The sequence below is a fragment of the Pipistrellus hanaki genome (assembly GCF_964339955.1).
Source record: "Pipistrellus hanaki genome assembly, chromosome: 7".
NCBI lineage: Eukaryota > Metazoa > Chordata > Mammalia > Chiroptera > Vespertilionidae > Pipistrellus > Pipistrellus hanaki.
Genome location: NC_140509.1, coordinates 29,785,826 through 29,808,024, shown reverse-complemented (window position 1 = coordinate 29,808,024; position 22,199 = coordinate 29,785,826). Strand labels below are relative to the sequence as shown.

Here is a 22,199-nt window from a genome sequence, read left to right as displayed (position 1 = left end):
CAGGCCAAAGCATATAGACTATTTGGCAATGTGAAAAAAGGGAAAAGACAAGAAAGTAAATCAGTTTTGCCATAAGCTGAGAATAGCCTTCATCTGCAAAATCAAAATCCCCAGTAAAGAAGGGAGCAAGTCAATGGTAAATTCCACTTGCTAAGATGCATTTTTGAGAACTGAGTTATAAAAGTTGTACATAAAGAATCTATAATAATAAAAGTATAATATGCTAATTGGAATGGGGGAAGCCAGGGCTGAAAGGGAAGCCCGGGTCCCGGGTGCCTGAGGGAAGTCGGTGCTGGCAGCTGGGAGGAAGAAGGGCCTCCTCTTGCACAAATTTCGTGCATCAGGCCTCCAGTTCATATATAACAAACAGGTTACATAAAAAACAAGCAAACAAAGAAATCCTAACCCCACTTAATTTGACATAACTGATTTAATGGCTATAGTTGGGTTGATCATATAAATTATTTAATGAAAAGGATAATATTATAAATTAAAATTTTTTCATTTTTGTTTCAAGATAAAAAATTCACCTATAATAAAACTTCAGGAAAAACTTGACGAAGCATAATGAGGAATATTACCCTTAACATGACCCCTCTACCAGCACACCACCAGCAAAAAGCTGTCCCTTACCCTCTCCTTACTTCCCTTCTCCAGCCTCATATACAGGCAAAGAAAGGCAGGGAAAGATGTTGCTTCTTTCAGGGCAAAATTCTAGCAGCAAGAGAGGGAAATCAGGCAGGGCCCATGGCAGCTAGGTAAAGAACAGAGCCTCAGATGTTGCAGGCCCCTAATTTTCTTTCCCAATCACTAACCAGAGCCAACACTTAATCCTCTTGGCTTCTGATTCTGAGCCAAAAATGTCTTCTTCCAGCAAACAGTCTCTAGGAGATGAGGTGTCCCTTTCTCCTACTAGTCTGTGGCAAAAACTGCTGCATTACAAGAGGAAGTACACATTTAACTCACTAGGATTAGTATGAATATTGCTACTATATGTATTCAAGGCCTTAGAAAGCAACATTAATAACCTGAGCTAATCTCTATGTACTATGTATTTTTCAGAAGAAAAACTAAGTCAGTGCTATAAAGAAAAAAGAATGGTAGATTTAGTTTAGTTAGGGATTCTTATTGAAAATACAAAAATAAGAGCTTCATAAAACTACAGAAATGTATTTCATAAACAAACTTTCATCATTATAACCTAATATGCAATTCATATAAAAGTAGCATTACATACTACTTATTTCAAAGTTATATTTCAAAAACCACTTTCTTGTTAGAAAGTTTCATTCAGTTATCATATTACATATTAATTCAATCAAAATCTAAAAAATTTTGAAGAAGTTTATGATAAAATAATATATAATAGTACATGGTTCTATTTACAGAAGTTACAAGCAATCGAGAAAAAACACTCAAAGTGCCTAAGAGGTAAGACAAAGATGGCCAAAGATTAGTTACTCATTAGAGAACTAGATCTTACTAGAGAATAAGGAAGGCAAAGCAAGTCATCAAACAGATCTCTTCCTGGCCTCTGCTCTAAAAGAGTTTATGGGAAAATACTATGGAAGAGGTTCTCACTTAAGTTTTTAAAACAATAAAGATATGCCACAGGAGGCTCTTACTTGTGGGCAATATGTTAAATTGTGGAAGTATTCTGCAAATTCTCAGGATAATTCTACAAAATTACCTACTCAATGTTCCCCACAAATTAGTCTAATATCATAACCTTTAAGCATCATCCCTAATATCAGTTGTTGGAATCAGATTTGTCAGAAATTATAAAATAGACAATTCAAAAATCCAATGAATTTGGAGTCTTTTCATATATTACTGATTTGAAGTGTCCATGAATTTCCCATACCATAAGGAAAATGTTTTATTATAAAAATGAGAGCTTGAATTGTATTCTTACATTAATAAAAGAAAATGTATCTCCCCAGGGTAGTGGGCAGAACAAAATAATTTCTCCAATGCATTTATTATGATCAGAATTTTATGCACTTTTAAGCTAAAGTGATATACATAATTTTAAAAGATTTAGTCAAGATGTATTAAAATTGATTGAGTTAGAAGACAAGAATTATATTGTATAGATTTAAGAAGATAAAATTAGTCCATCCAGACAAGAGACAAACAAAAATCTAAGAAAAAATTAATATACTTTTCCAGAGGATGAATAATTACAGTGTAGCTCTGCATGAAAACATAAATTCAGTCTAAACAATAATATACGGTTATTTTCAGACTGCATTATTTTTCTTGGTCAGTTTATCTGACAATGATTGCTGCATATTTCTGTAATAATAAAGCTATTATTCAAATGTTCCTATATTCTTCAATTTTATTAATCGAATATTTTAGTATAAAATGAAAGTATTTATTAAATAACTATGAATTAGAAATTCCTTAGTTCTTCAGTTATCTTTATCAAAGTATCTGTTTTCACTATAAAAATAAAAGATATTACATTAATAAAGACCAGGTATTGGGTTAAATTTACCTTATTAGTGGCTGGTGTAGTGCAACCAAAGATGCATGGACTGTAACAGTCACAACAGAAAGGTGGAAATAATCAAACATAACATTAACATGATGATGAAGACCTCTATGGATGTTAAAGTGCAGCTTCAATGTTCGGCTACTTATTAGTTGCAAGGCATTCAGATCATCTGCCCTAGAAAAAGCAACATATGTGCAAATAAGTATAGAATATTTCCTAAAGGCTAATATTCTGTAAAGCTGTTTAAACTATTCAAACATTTAGTTACTTATTTTTTAAAAACTGATAATGTAAATAAATTTTAAAGCATATTTACATATAGACAGCGATATAAAATCTTGTTTGATTTCACTACCTGAAGCTCATGGCATAAAGGAGTATGCTTAACCACTGGGGAAATGTTGAATTCTAAGAAGTAAATGAGGAATCTAATATTAACAGGTAATAGTCACGATTAACTATGGATTTTTAATTGTTTTCTTTGCCTACTTACGAATAATCTCCATCTGTAAAGTGCAAATCCAAGGATAACAGAAAACCCATTTCCTCAAGAGTTTCTTCAATCTGAAGAAAAATTATAATACAAAGTACTTTTAAAATATTTATAGAAATTATAAATATGCCTTGAGGCTTTACAAAAAAGTTATCTAAATATATATAAAGAGATATTTACCTTTTTTTCATCCAACAACATTTTAACTTTGAAGATCATAACATCATTTAAAGCAACCTCCTCATTTTTATATAGAATTTGAAATGTTTTACTGCAAATCAGAGAATCATGAACTGAAGCTGGAAAGGCTAAAGACGTACCTAAAACAAATAAGATACATAAGTGACAGGTAAAGGACAAAATATATTACAAGTAAATTAAAACTTTTACCTTAAAACACTGTAAACTTGATTATATTACTCCAATGCCAATATCATTTTATTTAGCAATATTAAAACATTTCTGATAATTTATTCATCTCTATGATTAAAAAATGAGAGATAAGTACATTATAATCATTATTAAGTTGTACAATTATCTTAATCCAAGAAGGTAATATGGAAATCACAAAGTAGATATTTTAAAAGTAAAAAATTGATATGTATACCACAAAAGAAAGCAAGTTAGTTTTTCATAGCTTGCATAATAAAGAATTTGGTTTGCTTTTGTCCTGGTTGCTAGGAAGTAACCTCTAAACCTTGGAATAAAGAGATACTAGGTATCTCTAATACTACCAACAATAAAAATATACTTAAAAAATAAATAAAACAAAACAATGACAAAAAGGAATCTGGCTGGTCATTGTCCCTGACTTCTGGAAGGTGATCTCTGAATCCTTGGAATTTCTCAGTGATAGAAGTGTCTCTGTTATTCATAGTGGGCTCTGAGAGTTTATGTTAATAAGGTGATTCAAGGTGGGCCCCTAGATAATTTATGCTAAGGAGATTCAGGATGGGAGTTGGCCCCACCAGTAAGACCAACCACATGATTAGAGCTGGGACTTTGAACCACATGATGTAAATCCAACCTCCAGGGAAGGGAAAGGGGCTTGAGATGATAATTCAATCAACCATACCTATATAATAAATCACAAATAAAAACGTTGGACATTAAAGTTTGGGTGAGCTTCCCTGGTTGGCAATATTCTATATTTTGTAACATATCAATATTCTGGGAGGGTAATGCATCCTGACTCCATGAGGAGAGAATAACAGAAGCCTCACAAATCTAGGATTCTCCCAGATCTTGCCTTATGCATTTCTTCTTCAGATTCTAATTTTATCCTTTTGCTATATAATAAAACTGTAAGACAAGTAGAATGCTTTCCTGAGTTATATGACTTATTTTAGTGAATTGTCAAACTGGCAAAGGTAATACAGGAACCAAACTTTATAGCCGGTCAGAAGTGAGAGTAATTTCAAAGACCATGTCCTTAGCCTATCAAGTATGGTCTGCCCTCTGAGTTGTTGTTATCAAGTCAATCCAACAGGCCACCTGCTGTCTTATTTCTCTATCCTCAGATATAACATGATATGAGGATCCATCAAAGAAACTGGAGATGTTTAAGCCAGAGATAAAGCAAGGTGGGCATCTCTCTGGGTCAGCAAGCCCAGTGTGGGATATCAGGGTCCAACTGGAATATAGGAGGGTGGTCTATTCATATTGGGCGGTAGTCTGATGTCTGAGCCTGTGCCTGGTGAGAAGAGCAACTGTAGTTAAGTATCAGAACCTGAGCAGGGTGAAGAGGGCAATCTAGGTGAAGGGGTGACTTAAGAGTGAGGTATTGGTAGCCACGCAAGCTGAGGAGGGCAACTGTATGGGAGGGTACCTAAAGTTGGAGAGCTGGAGTTCAAATTAGGTAAGGAAGGTGTCCTTGTAGATAGGCATCTGGTATAGGGTATAGGAGTCCAAAAGAGAAGACAAAACTTTCATATGGGGAGAGGGTAAGTATGGACAGTCTGACACACTCTGATTGAGCCCAAGTAAGGTAAGAAGGGTGTCCACATAGGGGAGTCAGCTGATATGAGGTGTTGAAGCCCAAGTAGCCCATGACAGAGAGGGAATAGTGACAAGGACTGGCACATATAAGGGACTGATTAAATCAGAAAATGTATTAAGGATGTTTAAATATACACATGTGTACAAAATGCACTCACTAGCTGTGTCCACTTAAAGGGCCTAGGATCAGAACAGCCCCAAATACTGATTTTTAGATACTATTATCTAAAAAGGAATCAAGGCTTTTAGAGAAATGGCTGAATCCAGAGCTGTGGCACCAATCGGATGAGAAAAGCCTGGTCCATCTTTTTATACCAGAAAATAAGAAAGTGCTAAAAGAATGGGAAGACACATAAAAAATACATAAATGCCTTCATATAATTCTGTAAATTACATCTGCACTGAGTGTTCCAAAGAAGAGCAGCTATAGGATCTTATAATATGAGAATGAGCCTGGTCTGTGGAGTCAGGAAAGCTTTTGTTGACAATATAGCATTTGAATTGAAATACCATGATAAAGTATTAGTTAAATAAAGATGGAAAGAAAGAGCACTACATTTCAAGAAGGAACTGAAATTTATTGAAGGCAAAGCTCATGTCTCATATTTCTTACTTCATATAATATGAACATGGTCAGCACTAGTGGAAAAAAATGGAACCCGTGTACACTGTTGATGAGAATGTAAAATGGTGTACTTGCTATTGAAAACAATATGAAAACAATATGGAGGTTCTTCAAAAAACTAAAAATAGGACTATCATTAATCCAGCAATCCCACTTCTGGAAAATAGGATCTCAAAGACATGTATGCATTCCCATGTTCATTATAGCAATTTCACAGTAGCAAAGAGGTAGAAACAACCTAAATGTCCATTAATGGATAAAGAAAATGAGGTATAGGATGGAATATTTTCAGTCTTAAAAAAGAAAGAAATCCGGTCATACAACATGAATGAACTATGAGGACTGAAACTACACGAAATAGGCCAGACAATGATTCTACTTGTACTGAGTTTATCCAAAATAGTCAAACTGACTAAAACAGAAAGTAGAATGATGGTTGCTAGGGGCTGAGAAGAGGGGGAAATGAAAAATTGCTTTGTATGATATAGTTTCAGTCACACAAGATGAAAAAATTCTAGTGACCTTCTGTATAACAATGTGCATGTAGTTAACAACACTGTACTGTACCCTTAAACATTTGTTAAAAGGGCAGATTTCATGTTATGTTTTTGTTTTGTATTAGCCACAAAACAAAAGGAATGAATGTTTTACTCTGGAGTGTTAATACCCCAGGGCAATATCCTATAAAATAAAATCCCAATATGCTAAGTGTCAAATCATTCATTTGACATTCGACCAGTTGCTATGATGTATGCCGACAGGTAGGTTAGCTTGCTCTGGGGTCTGGCTGATCGGGACTAGACGAGATGGGCCAGTCACACCTTGGAGCCCTTCTGCGGTCCCTCTTGGCCCTGATAATGCACCGGTGGGGTCCCTTGGCTGGGACTGTGCCTCTCGCAATCAGGGACCCCTCTGGGGATGTAGGAGAATTGGTTTCAGCCTGATTCCCAAAGGCAAGGCCAAGGGACCCCACCAGTGCACAAATCCATACACCAGAAAAGCCCTGAGGTTTCTGTCCTAAGATAAATAATAATCTTCCTGACATTCTGTATTTGGGCCTGAGTGCCCATCTATACCACAGCTTACCCAATTACAAACCTTTATCCCTGTTTTCAGGCTCACCGTTCACCTCCTTTCATCTATTATACCTGCCTAAAATTCCTGGAAGGTGTTCCAGAAGGTAGTTTGGCTCCCACTTGAGTTTTCTGTCCTTCAAAAATTTATTGAAATATTTGTCTGCTACTCCTTTTTGTGCTTTTATATCGCGATTACTAAAGAGTATTGGAAACAAAAAACCCAAAGCATATATGATGCTCAGTTTGTCTTGAGTCTGAAGCCCTCTTTGCTTTTAATATTTACTAGATGATACTCTGCCTATGAACTTAGGAACCACTTATATCTTTTTCATTGCTTTAATTTAAGGGTAAGCACTATGTTTTATACATAATAGGACTCAGCATTATATACTCAAAGGAAAGAAAAACAGAGTTTTCAATAGATATATGTACTCTCATTGTTTACTGCAGCATTATTCACGACAGACAGGATATGTAAACACCTGAATGTATAAAAAGGTGTGATATGTATTTACAATGGAATATTACACAGTCATGAGAAAGGAGTATATCCTGCCATCTAACAACATAGATTGACCCTGAACACATTATGCTAAGTGAGATAAGTCAAATAGAGAAAGACAAATAGTATATATCACTTATGTAGAATCTAAAAAAGTCAAATTCATAAAAAAAAAAAAGAGTAAAATGGTAGTTATCAAGGGATGAGTAATTTGGACATAGCTAGTTTCACATTTTGTTTTGCCACCCAGCTATGTATAAATTTAAGGTGTACAACATGTTACTTTGATACACATATATTGTAATATGATTGCCTTTGTAATTTTTTACATTACATAATTATAGTGAACTATTTTTTAATATATTTTTATTCATTTCAGAGAGGAAGAGAGAGAGAGTTAAAGAGAGAGATAGAAATATCAATGATGAGAGAGAATCACTGATTGGCTGCCTCTTGCACGCCCCCCCTGGGGGAATTGAGCTTGCAACCCAGGCATCAAGCCCTTGACTGGAATCGAACCTGGGATCCCTCAGTCTATAGGCCAATGCTCTATCCACTGAGCCAAACCAGTTAGGGCTGTAGTAAACTATTGTTGTCTATATACATTATAGTGTGCATTAAATCTCTACGGCTTATTTACTACACAATGAAGAGTTGTACCTACCCTTAAACTGCTCCCCCTGCTGGCCTGATTGCCTCCACTTTACCTCTCCACTGGCCTGCTGACCCCCAACTGCCCCCCTACTGCCTGCTCACTCAAAACTACCCCCCTCCACTGTCCTGATCACCTCGAACTGACCACCACTGATGGCCTGTTCACGCCCAACTGGCCCCCCTGCTGGTCTGCTTACCCCCAATGGCCCCGCCCTCCAAAAACCTGATCATCCACAACTGCTATACTACCCTGTCCTGATCACGCCCCAGCAACCCAAGCTCCCAGCCCCTTTTATTCTTTTCCTTTTTTTTTTTCCCCAGCACCTCCTTGAGCAGAGGCCAGAGTCAGTTAGAAGCAGGTATCTGGGATTTATTTATCTTCTATAATTGAAACTTTGTAGCTTTGAGTGGAGGCCAGGGCCAGCCAGCCAAGACAGGCAGGAAGTTTGGCTTCCTCCATTGCCGGGGCAACCCAAGCCTCCTGCTCGCTCCAGTTCCATGGCCTCTGCCATCTTGATTGGGATAATTTGCATACTTGCTCCTGATTGGCTGATAGGTGTGGCTTGTGGGCATAGCAAAGGTACAGTCAATTTGCATGTTTCTCTTTTATTAGTGTAGATGAGCCAAAACTTGACTGCTTCTCAGTCTTTCTCATTTCACCAAGAAGTCCAATAATAATATTTTACATGTATAGAACCCTTTACAATTTGCTAAGAACTTTTAGTTATTTCACACCTTATTTAACTTATTTCAACAGCCTTGTAAGGTGTAGGAAACACATTTCACAGATGAGAAACTGAAGCTCACACGTTATGCGAATTTTCCAAGGTAATATAAAAAGGAAGCTGGAGTCCTGATTCCAAGTCGCTACTTTATTAACTACAACAGAACCTCATCTTTGAATCTACAACTTCTAAAATACCAAAGATCTATATATCACAGGTGACCCAGATCAATACCAAAATGGTAACTAGAATTGTCTTGTTTTTCCAGAAACGTATGATCCTCTTTCTGTATGCTAAATAGCATTTCAATTTTATAAACCCTTTTCCCTGTTGTGTTACTATAAAAATGTAAATGTTGTTACTTATTTTAACATTTGGAACCAACCCATAGAACAGTGTTTCCCAACCTTCTCTCATGATGAGAATCACCTGGTGGAGTTGTTAAAACACAGATTCCTGAATCCCAACTAAGAAGTGCTAAACTAGAATTTTTGAGAACATATAGGTAAAATTGCATACCTAACTTAGTGCTCTGTATATAACATCTGTCTTAGAGCACTAGTTAAGTATACAATTTTACCTATATGTTCCCAAAAATTCTAGTTTAGCACTTCTTAGTTGGGATTCAGGAATCTGTGTTTTAACAACTCCACCAGGTGATTCTCATCATGAGAGAAGGTTGGGAAACACTGCCATAGAAAAAGCACATAAGATTTAACTACTAAACAGAATATGAATATTAGCAACCTTAATAATATAAAACACAATATATCTAACAGGTTGGGAGGTAGAGAAAAAGAGAAAATTTGAATAAAAATATAAGATTGTATATTTCCTTACTTAATAAGATGCCTGTCATATTTGATGAAACAAAGTATAAAGCCTTATGTATATTATTTGAAGGTATAGTAATGGTAAGATATGCTGGTGGGAATGCAGACTGGTGCAACCACTGTGGAGAACAGTATGGAGCTTCCTCAAAAAACTGAAAATGGAACTCCCATTTGACCCAGTAATCCCACTCCTAGGATTCTATCCCAAGAAACTAGAAACACCAATCAGAAAGGATATATGCACCCCTATGTTCATAGCAGCACAATCTACAATAGCTAGGATTTGGAAACAGCCTAGGTGCCCGTCAGCAGATGATTGGATAAAAAAACTATGGTGTTTTAATTGGCTCATTTATCTTCCTTTTATTAAGTTGTATAAGCTGCCTGTAGATGTTGGAGATTAAACCTTTATCAGTGATAACATTTGCAAATATGTTCTCCCATTCAGTGGGCTTTCTTGTTGTTTTGTTGATGGTTTCTTTTGCTATAAAAAAGCTTTTTATTTTGATGTAGTCCCATTTGCTTATTTTCTCTTTAGCTTCCATTGCCCTAGGGGCAGTATCAGTGAAGAAGTTCTTTTGGCATATGTCTGAGATTTTGCTGCCTGTGGATGCCTCTAGTATTTTTATGGTTTCCCGTCTTATGTTTAAGTCCTGTATCCATTTTGAGTTTATTTTTGTGTATGGTGTAAGTTGGTGATCTAGTTTCATTCTTTTGCATGTATCTGTCCAATTTTCCCAACACCATTTATTGAAGAGACTGTCTTGACTCCATTGTATATTCATGCCTCCTTCACCAAATATTAATTGAGCATAGTGATTTGGGTTGATATCTGGATTCTTCATTCTATTCCATTGATCTATATGTCTGTTCTTGTGCCTGTACCAGGCTGTTTTGAGAACAGTGGCTTTGAAATACAGCTTGAAATCTGGTATTGAGATCCCTCCTACTTTACTCTTGGCTGACTTCTGTATGTAAGACACCCCTCGATTTTCAGTCTAATTTTAGAAAAAAAATAGTGTCTTATACAGTACATGGAAAAATACAGTACTGCTAGAGAGATGTCTAAGACTCTCCCATTGCTTTCTTTGTGTATCCAAACTGAAACCAATTCCTGAATGGCCACCTCTGGCTTGTGGAGTCCCACCTTTTCAAAAGCTGCTCTCAAGTATCAGCCGGCTTTCCAAAGATCACACCACTCTAAATGGAGGACTGCAATTTGCCACCAAACAGTTAAGCTGAACCTAGAGTAAAGCCACTCCCATCCTTGAATTCCTAAAACAGTTAAGGAAACAACCTGTATCGAACCCATCAACGCCACTTACTCTTACAATGATTTCCAAAAGGCAGTTAACAAACTCCTAACTGCATCCCTGTAAAGATCTACCATTTGCTCTGATATCTCCTGCGCTTTCTAATTAAGAAAGTAGTACAATTTACACAGCCCAGAGCTGAGAAAGGAATGCCTTCTCAACTAAACTGCCCTGTGCTGACAAGCTGAATATCCATCCAAGAGGCCCATTACTCAACTACAGGAAATAAACATTTTGAGCACTCACTCTTGACAGACCCTGTGGATAAAACGAGAACTTCAATAGAGAATTAGTCAAAAAGGGCAATGTTGAAAAAAAAAAAGTCTATTCTCCACATTCAGTTCTCCCCCCCAATTTATTATGCCTAACTGAATGAACTCTTACTAGGTATCTACTTATTAATGGGAGGCGGGGGGGGGGGGGGGGGGGGGTAGGCTACTACTTCTTTGTTACCCAACCTTCTTAACAGGCATTGTGGAAAGCGGGAGGTTAGCTATTCTCAAAAAATTTCCTAAGTAAACTCTTCTCTAACATTTATTTTTAGGGAGATAGTTGAATTAAACTGAATAACTTGACCAAAAAAATGGTAGAAATATGTTTTATCTCCCAGATATTATTTTTTTATTTTTTATTTTATTGATTTTTTACAGAGAGGTAGAGAGAGGGACAGAGGGCTAGAAACATGGATGAGAGAGAAGCATCGACCAGCTGCCTCCTGCACATCCCCTCTGGGGTTGTGCCCACAACCAAGGTATTATACATGCCCTTGACCAGAATTGAACCTGGGACCTTTTAGTCTGTAGGCCGACGCTCTATCCACTGAGCCAAACCGGTTTCGGCTATCTCCCAGCTTTTATATGGAGAGGTCTACAATGGAGTTAAACAGGTACGTGTTCTATAGGGAATATATTTCCTGCTTCTTGGCATCCAAACTTTAGTAGAGAGGAATAAAACATATTCCAAAAGACCAAAGAAAAAGGATTATATTTTCTATACTAACTGCCAGTGGATTAAAATATTTCAGTCTGTATGTTTCCTGGAGTAGCACTTAATGCACTTTCCAATCCATTGCAAACTTTCCAGGATTGCTTCTAACTTCAAAGAAACTTACTATGAAAAGTCTCAGCCTAATATAACCTGAAGTTAGAATTTTAGTGTCACTGTTTTCCTACATAGATTCACTTTAGATCTATCTGAACAAGAAAGTGTATGTACTCTTGTAACACTACAGTGTTTATTTAGATGAGTCAAAATGTAGAAGTCAACATAAATAAAATGCTTGAGACTGGTCTTTTCACACACCTATAGTAAAGAGTGAAACCTGTGTATGATCCTGGTTAATTGGACATTTAAAGGATCAGAAAACAGATTGCTAAAGATTTATCATATGCCCCCTTATTTTTTAGTTTTGCTTTTTCCTATTCTCTCTTATCTAAGTGGCATCAAAATCTTAAAGCATTAATATTGAATAGAATCATAAATTCTATAAATGTGGAGCAACTTTATGTGGCATCAAAATCTTAAAGCATTAATAGAATCATAAATTCTATAAATGTGTAGCAACTTTAGGAGGCAGAAGGATGTTTATAACCTACCTACAGGCCCAATGAACAAAACTGGTGCCCAAGGGGCTCAGCCCTTGCAGCAGCGGTGGCTTGCCTGGGCCTTTGCAGCCCTGGCTTTGGCTTCATCTGGAAGGTCGTTTGGCTATCTGGCCTAATTATCATGTTATGCTTTTATTGTTTTTTTCCTAAATATATTTTATTGATTTTTTACAGAGTGGGAGGGAGAGGAATAGAGATTAGAAACATCAATGAGAGAGAAACATCAATCAGCTGCCTCCTGCACACTCCCCTCTGGGGATGTGCCCGCAACCAAGGTACATACCCTTGACCGGAGTTGAACCTGGGACCCCTCAGTCCGCAGGCCAACGCTCTATCCACTGAGCCAAACAGGCTAGAGCAATGCTTTTATTATTATAGAAGGTAATTATTTTACTGAGAGTTAGTAGTCTTAAGGCAAAAAAGGAGAGGATTGCAAAAGGTAGAAAAAAATATTTGTTAGTGAAAAATTACTGAACTGAAACCAAATCATACTGTTTTTAGAAACTGTTCCTATGTAGATATTTTCTATGAAACTGGTTTTAAAAATGTTACAACCTGTTTTTTAGGGATAGGTGAGAAAAATAGGGATAGATTATAAAAACAACATAAAGTAGAACTGTCATATAATTCAGCAAGCCTACACATCTACTTAATCCTACATAATAAAAGAGTAATATGCAAATTAACCATCACTCCTCTCCACAAGCAACACCCAGCAGCCAATCAGAGTGAGTATGCAAATTAACCCCAAACAAGATGGCTGTGGCCATAGAGAACAGCAAGGAGGCTTGGGTTTCTCTGGCAATAGAAGAAGCTAAGCTTTCCACCTGCCCTAGCAGGCCTAAGCCTCCACTCCAGGCTGCAAAGTTTCAATTATAGAAGATAAACAAATCCAAACAGAAATGGCTGCAGCCATAGAGTGAGCAGAAGGCTTGGCTCCGCTCCAGGCTACAAGGTTTCAATTGTAGAAGATAAACAAATCCAAACAGAAATGGCTGCAGCCATAGAGTGAGCAGAAGGCTTGGCTCCGCTCCAGGCTACAAGGTTTCAATTGTAGAAGGTAAATAAATCCCAGATACCAGGGCTTCAACTTGGGTCACGAGGGGGCATGGCTAGCCTGCAAACCACCACAGGCCCCTCACTCAGGCACCCCATACCCCAAAGGAACCCGCACCCTGATCCTGGACACCCTTCAGGGCAAACCAGCTGTCCCCCACCTATGCACCAGGCCTCTATCCTATCTGATAAAAGAGAAATATACAGATTGACCATCTCTCCAACACACAATATGGCTGCCCCCATGTGGTCAAAGATCCTGCCCTATGTGGACACAAGATGGCTGGGGAGGTCAGTTGGGAGGGACCAGGCCTGCAAGGGAGGGCAGATATGGGTAATCAGGTAAGTAGGAGAGGGCAGTTGGGAGGCACCAGGCCTGCAAGGGGGGGCTCTTGGGAGGGACTAGGCCTGCAAGGGAGGGCAGTTGAGGGTGATCAAGCCTGCAGGGAGGGAAGTTAGGGGTGACCAGGCTGGCAGAGGAGGGAAGTTAGGGGTGACCAGGCTGGCAGAGGAGGGAAGTTAGGAGTGACCAGGCATACAAGGAAGGGCAGTTGGGGGGGCGGGGGGGGGGACACCAGGCCTGCAGGGGAGGGTAGTTAAGGGGAAATAAGGCTGGCAGGGGAATGGTTAGGGGGTGATCAGGCTGGCAGGCAGGCGAGCAGTTGGACAGGCAGGCAAGCGGAAAGGGCTTACTATATATTTTTAAATTACATTTCAGTTCTTAGGTTTTTCTCCCTGGAAATTTCACATACATTTCTTTTTTCATTTGCTTATAGTAAGAGAGTTAAGAGGGAAACAAGTAATCTATAAGCAAGTCTGTTTTACTGAAAGTCTTAAATATATTTCTTATAAGAAGTATAATGATGCTCTTTGGTATCCTGTATTTGTACAAAATAATTATAAAAAGTCATAAGTCATTGGCTAGTATAATGTTTCAGATCTTTTTTTTAAGTTGAAAATATTCCTGGTTTAAAATATTTCTTGGCTTACCTGTTGCATGAAACAAACTAGCTTCTACTCTGTGGGGAACTCTTGGTGGAATTTTCATCGATGCACGGATCTGGTAAAAACTAAAGCAAAAGAGACAAATAAACCATTTAAAATACGCAATGCCCCAATTTCTATATAGCTATACATACTAAAGAAATAAATTTGATCTGCTAATATCATTCTCCCATAATATTTACCAATGGTAGAAAATAAAATATGAGATCCACAGATTAAATATTAGTGTGGGATAAAACCCAAAGGGAAATCAGTATATTTAAAGATAAATGGGAAAAATGTAAGAAATATATATGGTATTTCTTATTTAAATGAGAGAATGCCATCGCAACCAGAGGAATTAATAAGGCACTTATAGGAATTAATAAGTTAAGAATTTCATTGCTTAATTTTATTTTTTTAAAGACAATAAGGATAAATTATTCTATGTACAATTTTGAAAAATGAGTTATGTTAAAAATTGATTTCATACTATAAAAACCTACCCACTCAAAACAAATCTTAGATGTAACATGTTCTCTATCTGCCTAAAGTTTAATTACTGCTTAATCAATTATCATGTGACAACAATGGTGGCAAATTAAACACTAAGATATTTAGATGAGCAGGAAAAGAACCATAATGAAACATGCACAAGAAATGTTTCCTCACATTCATTTCCATTTACTCCTTATTGGGCTACAATTCCAATGTTATTCAGTAAGATATTTACTGATGTTTGTTTTTGTTTGTTTTTTTTTTAATATATTCTATTGACTTTTTACAGAGAGGAAGGGAGAGGGACAGAGAGCCAGAAACATCGATGAGAGAGAATCATCGATCAGCTGCCTCCCACACATCCCCTACTGGGGATGCGCCCGCAACCAGCGCACATGCCCCTGACCAGAATCAAACCCAGGACCCCTCAGTCCACAGGCCGACGCTCTATCTGCTGAGCCAAACCGGTTTCAGCGATGTTATTTTTTAAATATCACAATAAAATATTGCATAGGAATTACTTGAGAGTTTAAGTTTTTCATCTAAGTATCCTAAGTAATCATTTGAAAATAAACTAGCAAAGAAAATTTTATTTCCTAATATAAATTTAGGTAATTTATGTATGTTTATCTACCAGAGCTGACAGTAACATAACAGCTAAACACAAATTTGAAATTAACTAGCTTAAATGACAGAATTAGTAAGGACCCTAAGTAGCATAAAGAAAAGATGTAGCCGAAAATGGTTTGGCTCAGTGGATAGAGCATCAGCCTGTGGACTGAAAGGTCCCGAGTTCGATTCTGGTCAAGGGCATGTACCTTGGTTGCAGGCACATCCCCAGTAGGGGGTGTGCAAGAAGCAGATGATCGATGATTCTCTCTCATCGATGTTTCTAGCTCTCTATCACTCTCCCTTCCTCTCTGTAAAAAAAATGAATAAAATATATTAAAAAGAAAAAAAAAGGAAAAGATGTAAAAGATTTAAAAAAAAGATAAATCAAAATAGAAAAAAAGAGTAAATTATATCCTTGAAAATACTCTCACAAATAAGTCAAGCCTTATATCTAAAAACAGTAAGCCTCTCATTAGATTTTTAAAAGATCAGAAGCAATATTCTTCAAAAGTCCTCAATTGATAGGGAATCAGATTGAAGAATAGCAAATTAATAGAAGCTGTAATTATACATGCTATATTTATGCTGGTTGACAATAAAAGGGAATGATAACTCACTTAATCCTTATACCCAGTTCCAAACCTCCAATTATTTATAAACTACCTCCACTAGGATATGTTAAAGAGAAAACCACAGGCCCAAATAGTTATTTATGCTAAAACCCATCTCAAAGAACCTAGACTTAATACCTCACCCAACCGCAGTTTCAACCTTTTCTAGGAATGTTATCTTAATTGGTTAGTCTGGAATTTTCTGGCCACTACCTCAATGAGATAATCTGTCAAACAGGCCCTCTCCATCCACCAAAGGAAGTTCAGACAATCTGCCTGATAAGATCCCTTCTTTCCGTAAGATAACCTTACTTGAAACAACTCTATTTTCTAAGAGCTTTCTTGTCATAACTAGTTTCTGTCTAAAAGCGTCTTCCTCCTGGGGTTCCTCTCTACTTGCTAAATGGGATACTGCCTGATTCATAAATCACTCAATAAAGCCAACTGTTGAATTTTTATTCATTAACATATCTCATTTCAAACTCAACATAAATGAACTAATTTTGAGTCCTACACCCTTCATCTTCTTCAGTATTACTAATATTGTCTAAGTCAATGTGATTTAAAACTTCAGTGTTATCTTTTAAATCTCATATTACAAATTCTAAATCTGTAAAAAGTCAAGCAATGAACTGATATGCCCACTACCTATTTCCATCAATTAAAAAATGTTTGCCATGTTTGATTAAACTGTACTTTTTCCCTTTGTTGAGCTATTTCAAAGTAATCCTAGACATCATGCAAATCCATACCTCTTCATATATATCGTGTTTCCCCGAAAATAACACATCCTCCAAAAATAAGACCTACTTACAGGTTTCCTTCTGAGTGAAATATAAGGCATCCCCTGAAAATAAGGCACCCCCTAGGCTAAACATGAGAGATTTGGTCCACTGATTCTGAAAGAAATGGAGTCACAAGAAATTCACCAGGAAATTCAGGAATTGGATTGTTATGATGATGTTCCAGAAGATGATGACATGATTGTCATTGAATAAATGAGTAAATTCTTGATACTGTAGGATTCACAGTTTGTCTGGTTTGTGTTGACAACTACCGTACTACCGTACCGTATACAGGTAATAAATTTCCTTTATTTTCATTTAACAATAAATGTGTACCGTATGCTTCTTCATGGAAAAATAAGACATCCCCTGAAAATAAGACCTAGCCCATCTTTGGGAGCAAAAATTAATATAAGACACTGTCTTATTTTCGGGGAAACGGTATTATTAAGTGTTTTCTCTCAGCATCATCCTCTAAATGGAATCAATCATTAACTCCTACTATTTATTCCCCAAAATGCCTCTAGAAATTAAGGTGTGACAGATTGATTTTAAAAGTGTTTCCAATTTTTTTGCCTATCCCTGTTTCTAAATCTCTTGCAATGTGACTTTCATTAAAAAGTGAGTGTAGTCCCCAACCCCTTGAATCTGGGCCGGCTTTATGACTTGTTGTGGGAAATACAATGTTGCAGAGATGACAGTGTGCTAAAGCCTAGGTCTTACAGTCTTCTTATATAATTTCTTTCCCTTTAGAAACCTGGTTTTTCCATGAGAATAAGCTGGAATATGAGGGGTCATAAACATAACTGAGTCCATCCAAGTGAGGCAGTAAGGCTATTTTGCATCAACTAGTACCCAGCCAACCCAGAAAAGATTAGTCAAGCCAGCCCAGATCAGCTGACCCACTCAACTGATTTATAGATTTAAAGCAAAAATAAATGTTTATTGTTGTGATGCCACCGAGGCTTTGTATTTGTTATTAGCTGCATTACTATGGCAATATAGAATTAATACAGAAATTGGTGCATAACAAAAACTTAAAAATATGTGGCACTGACTTGGAGACCAAAGTAACAGGTTATAGAAGCAAGAAAAATAAGGAAACTATAGGAGACTTATAAAATGGTAACACGTGTTATGTAGTGAAAATTTATGTAAATATAATGTCAGCAATAACTTAGAAGAATTTAGACAATGTACCTAAGAAATTTTTGTACTTAGCAAGCTAAATTCCAGGCAGAAGGCTAAATGTCACTGGCTGCTCTTACCTAAGTATAAGATTTTGCAAGAAGGAGATAAGCTAAAGAAACAAGTGGTCATCTTACAAGCAGAATCTAAGAGACCAGGACTTGCTGGGTTAAAATATAAAACTGTTTCCCTAAAGATTTTTCAAAATAAAATGCAGCCATAGACAAAGATCAAATCACGGGTGTGGCTATAAATCCCTTTCTTAAGCTCTCTAAAGGAATTAAGGCAGTGTCTAAGTACACGTTTTGTTTGACAAGAGGGTTTTTGGGGAATTTAAGGGTATGATCCCACAGAATTCTGATCCTCCAGGAGTAGTGACTACATCTAGAGAATAGTCATGCCTTAAAATACAATTTTGGGTATAGGTTTCATGGAATGAGTTATATAAAAATATAGATACCCAAGAAAAAAGGAGAAGAAGAAAAAGAAAAAATATATAGATATCCATAAAGTTTTAAATTTTATTGGCCAAAGAACCACTAGCCTACACACCTTGTCTGGTCTTGTAACTTGCTTAGCCAATAGAATGCAGTGGAAGTAACAAGTAGGCCTATTCCAGGGGCCTTGAATCCTCTGCTCTTTCTTGCTAACCTGCCTCTACCAAGAGAAGCAGCCTCAGCTGTCCTACTGAGGGATGACAGATCATGTGGAGCAGAGCAGAGCACAATTTGTTTTATATTTTCAACAAAATGGCAATGCCAAGCAAAAACAAACAAATAAAAAACAACAAAAGATTTCTCTCATTCTATTCCTGTTAAGTCACAGCTGCACTACTACCATTCTCAGTACAGACCTTTGGGTATATATCTTGAGTAAGTGCAAGCACCTCTAAACTGTTCTGCCTGCTTCTATTTCTTATACACAACCAACCATCAATCTAATATATCACAATCTTCATCAAGTTAGTAAGTCCTTATTGTAATAATAGTAATAATTTCATTCTTACTTGGAAACCATCAATAGCTATCCTAGTCTCTAGTCTCAACTCTTCCCCAGATATTAAAAGGCTTTCACAAACATAGCCTCTACTTTTTTTTTTTTTTTTACTATCTTTTCTTCTAGAGAATATCCAATCTCCTAAGTATTTTTTGAAATAACATACTAATTCCCAGTTCCAAGACTTGATTCATGCTGCTCTCTCTTAGATGTGTGGATCTCATACTTTTTTTTTTACACCAATAATAAATATTATGAGACTGATATTATAAGATAATTTATCCTTTGCTTATCCAAGTCTTATTCATACTTTGATCCTATCATTCCATAATGACTTTCCTAATATATAACTAGAAATATATTTTTCCTAGAGCACTTCCTACATACACTTACTGAACATTCATCATTTTGTGTCCTTCTTTAATGTTTCAGATATATATTTTATTTTCCCTGAATACTATAAGCTTTTTAAAAAGGAGAAATGAGATCTTATACATTTTCATTAAAGTTCTCTCAATTATTGGTATAAATATATAAACATATGTTAAATATATCCAGTATTATCATTATATCCATGTAGATAATTCTCAAACATGTATTTAAAAATAAATTTCTCTGAGAAAATAATTACTTGAATATACCTCATTGTTTTCCTTATATATACTGGAACAAAAGTGTGTAATTAAATATAAAAGAAAACTGTACATATTATCTTATACAAAATATATAGTTTTCACATTAAAATACATACCCTCTCTGAAATAAATCCACATTGTAGAACTTGTTTAGCTCCACGGAGAATTCTACCATTGCTTGAATTTCAGTCATTTTTAATTTATATTCAGAAGACAAATCTGGTAACACCACCGTGGCTAAAGAAGGGGAAAAAATAATGAGAAGCTCAACAACAAAATACCAACTTACAAAAACACTACTATTTAAACATATTTGAGTATCATATATAGGCAGACGAGAAAAGTGAAGCAAATTAGTGTATCTAACTTAGACTAACCCAACAAAATAGCACCAGAATCTATACTTACAAAGTATATTTACTAATAATATATTTAGTAGACTAGCATTCTATAATATAATTTAAGGTATGTCCTGTTAGAATGCTTTTTCTAAGATTTGTTTCCCTTCGTGGCATATGATAATAAATAATACACCAAATTACTAAAAGAAACTCTTGACTTTATCTATCATAAGTGAAATAGTAACTCATTAAGGAAAAATAATAATCTTCTTCTAGTTCTACATTGCACAAAAAGGCAACTCCAAAGTTAACATTCTTTTATCCCCATTTATACTCATGAAGGTTTTTCTCTGTTAGGTGAAGTTCTTAAATCATATTCATCTTTAAATTTCAAAAAAATTTTCTTCCTCATTACAAAAACCTGAAAGCATTCATCTTCAAAAATGTTAAAATACAGATAGGCAAAAAAGAAAACACAATTCTATTCACTAAATATACACTTTCGTATATATTCTTCATATGTATGTGCATTTGTACAATTTCTATAAAGGGTATCAAACCACATGTGTATTTTATAATCAGTTTATTTCACTTAATTTTTTGTTGTTGTTAATTCTCACCTGAGGATATGTTTTTACTGATTTTAGACAGAGGAAAGGAGTGGGGAGAGAGAGAAAAAGAGAGAAGCAACCTGTGAGAGAGAAACATTGATCAGTTGCCTCCCGTATGCACCTCACCTGGGGACTGAACCCCAAACCTGAGTATGTGCCCTGACCAGAGGAAATCAAACCTGTGACCTTTTCGTATACAGGACAATGCTCCAATCAACTGAGCCACATTGGCCAGGGCTCACTTAATATTTTTGATGAACATCTATGTCAATAAATGTAGTTTTGCAACATTATTTTTAAGTGTTAACTATTACACTATGAATGTTATAATTGAAACAATCTCCTATTATTGGATATTTCACTGGTTTCCATCTTTCCACTATTTAAAAAAAGCATAGCTATAATCATCTTTATCGATAATACATGCTTTATAAAACAATTCAGAGAAGGAAGTATTGAAAGACAATTTCTAGAGTCTTGCGTTTCTGTATGTCTTGCAGGTAGAGACAATGACTACTTATTGTTCCAGGCTATTTTTCAAGGATGTGTTTAGCAAAAACTAAGGAAATCAGAGATAGTATTTCATTCTAGAACACAGGGCAAATATGTTTACTATCCCAAGTAAAAGAGATAAAGTGTCACCCTGAAGCATAAGTCAGGCAAGATTATTGTCCAAAAAAATAATATTCAGGTACCCTTAGCTCAGGGTTCCTCTACTATAACACAACCTACTCATATATAGGTGTAGCCTGGTACTCTAGCTACTTCTACTAGTATAAACTGTCCTCCTTGATCCGAGTCTCAAGCCTTCTGACCACATCCACAGCACTGGTGGCAGGATAACTTGTTAGCTTGCAAGTGGGATAGAATCTTAGACCCTTCACAGCTCTTGAAATAGTTCTTCATGGAAATTTGACATACAATCTGATTTTTATTAATTAAATGCAAAAGAAATGCCATATTCTTACCTCTACTGGTCAAAGCTTCATTTTAACATTATTAAATAAGAAATCTTGTATTTCCAGTTACTGATTCTTGTTAAAAATATATTGTTTCTCCTATGAAAAAGGAAAAATAACATCTCAAACAAAACAGTAAATATAAGAGTCCTCTTTAAGGAAACCTATGCTTTGTTAGTTATTTAATATTCTCAATATATCTAAGAGATCTATATCCTCTGTAAGGTTTAGGAATAAGTTTTAGAGATTTTGTTTTCATTCACAGTTTCATTAACTATTATATCTTTGTTAAAGATCCACTTGTACATATTTTAAAGCACAATAATAAATAGAATACTACTTTCTTCTGCTTAGTGGTTCAGAAAAAATCTTCATGACTATCCAAAACATTATAAGTCTATTAATTTTTAAGATGTAGAACTCAGTTTTTAAATAACTCCATGGGTAAATGATTTCAAAATCATTTCTGAATAAAATATGTGCATGCACAAACACACAATAACACGTGCTAAATTACCTAAAATATTTTGACAAAAATGTTGCCTAGATATGCTATAGTTTTTCCCAAACTCCAAATATTTATTGCTTAAATTAAAA

At 35.9% G+C, this 22,199-nt stretch overlaps 1 protein-coding gene across 6 annotated transcripts in view; it reads right to left on the bottom strand.

Annotated features, from left to right (window-relative positions):
- The window catches only part of FAM135A (family with sequence similarity 135 member A), an 83,641-nt gene that overhangs the window by 53,090 nt on the left and 8,352 nt on the right, over positions 1–22,199 (bottom strand). For 4 of the 6 annotated variants that reach the window (XM_084890381.1, XM_084890385.1, XM_084890383.1 and 1 more), the window contains exons 1-6: positions 21,612–21,703; positions 19,808–19,928; positions 14,373–14,452; positions 3,177–3,316; positions 2,997–3,067; positions 2,504–2,677 (exon numbers count right to left, since the gene is read on the bottom strand). In XM_084890381.1, coding sequence (XP_084746507.1) covers positions 2,504–2,677; positions 2,997–3,067; positions 3,177–3,316; positions 14,373–14,452; positions 19,808–19,884 — 542 coding nt within the window. In that variant the 5' untranslated portion in view covers positions 19,885–19,928; positions 21,612–21,703. Of the gene's footprint in view, positions 1–2,503; positions 2,678–2,996; positions 3,068–3,176; positions 3,317–14,372; positions 14,453–19,807; positions 19,929–21,611; positions 21,704–22,199 lie in introns of those variants that run through there. The other 2 variants (XM_084890382.1, XM_084890384.1) reach the window with 2 other exon arrangements.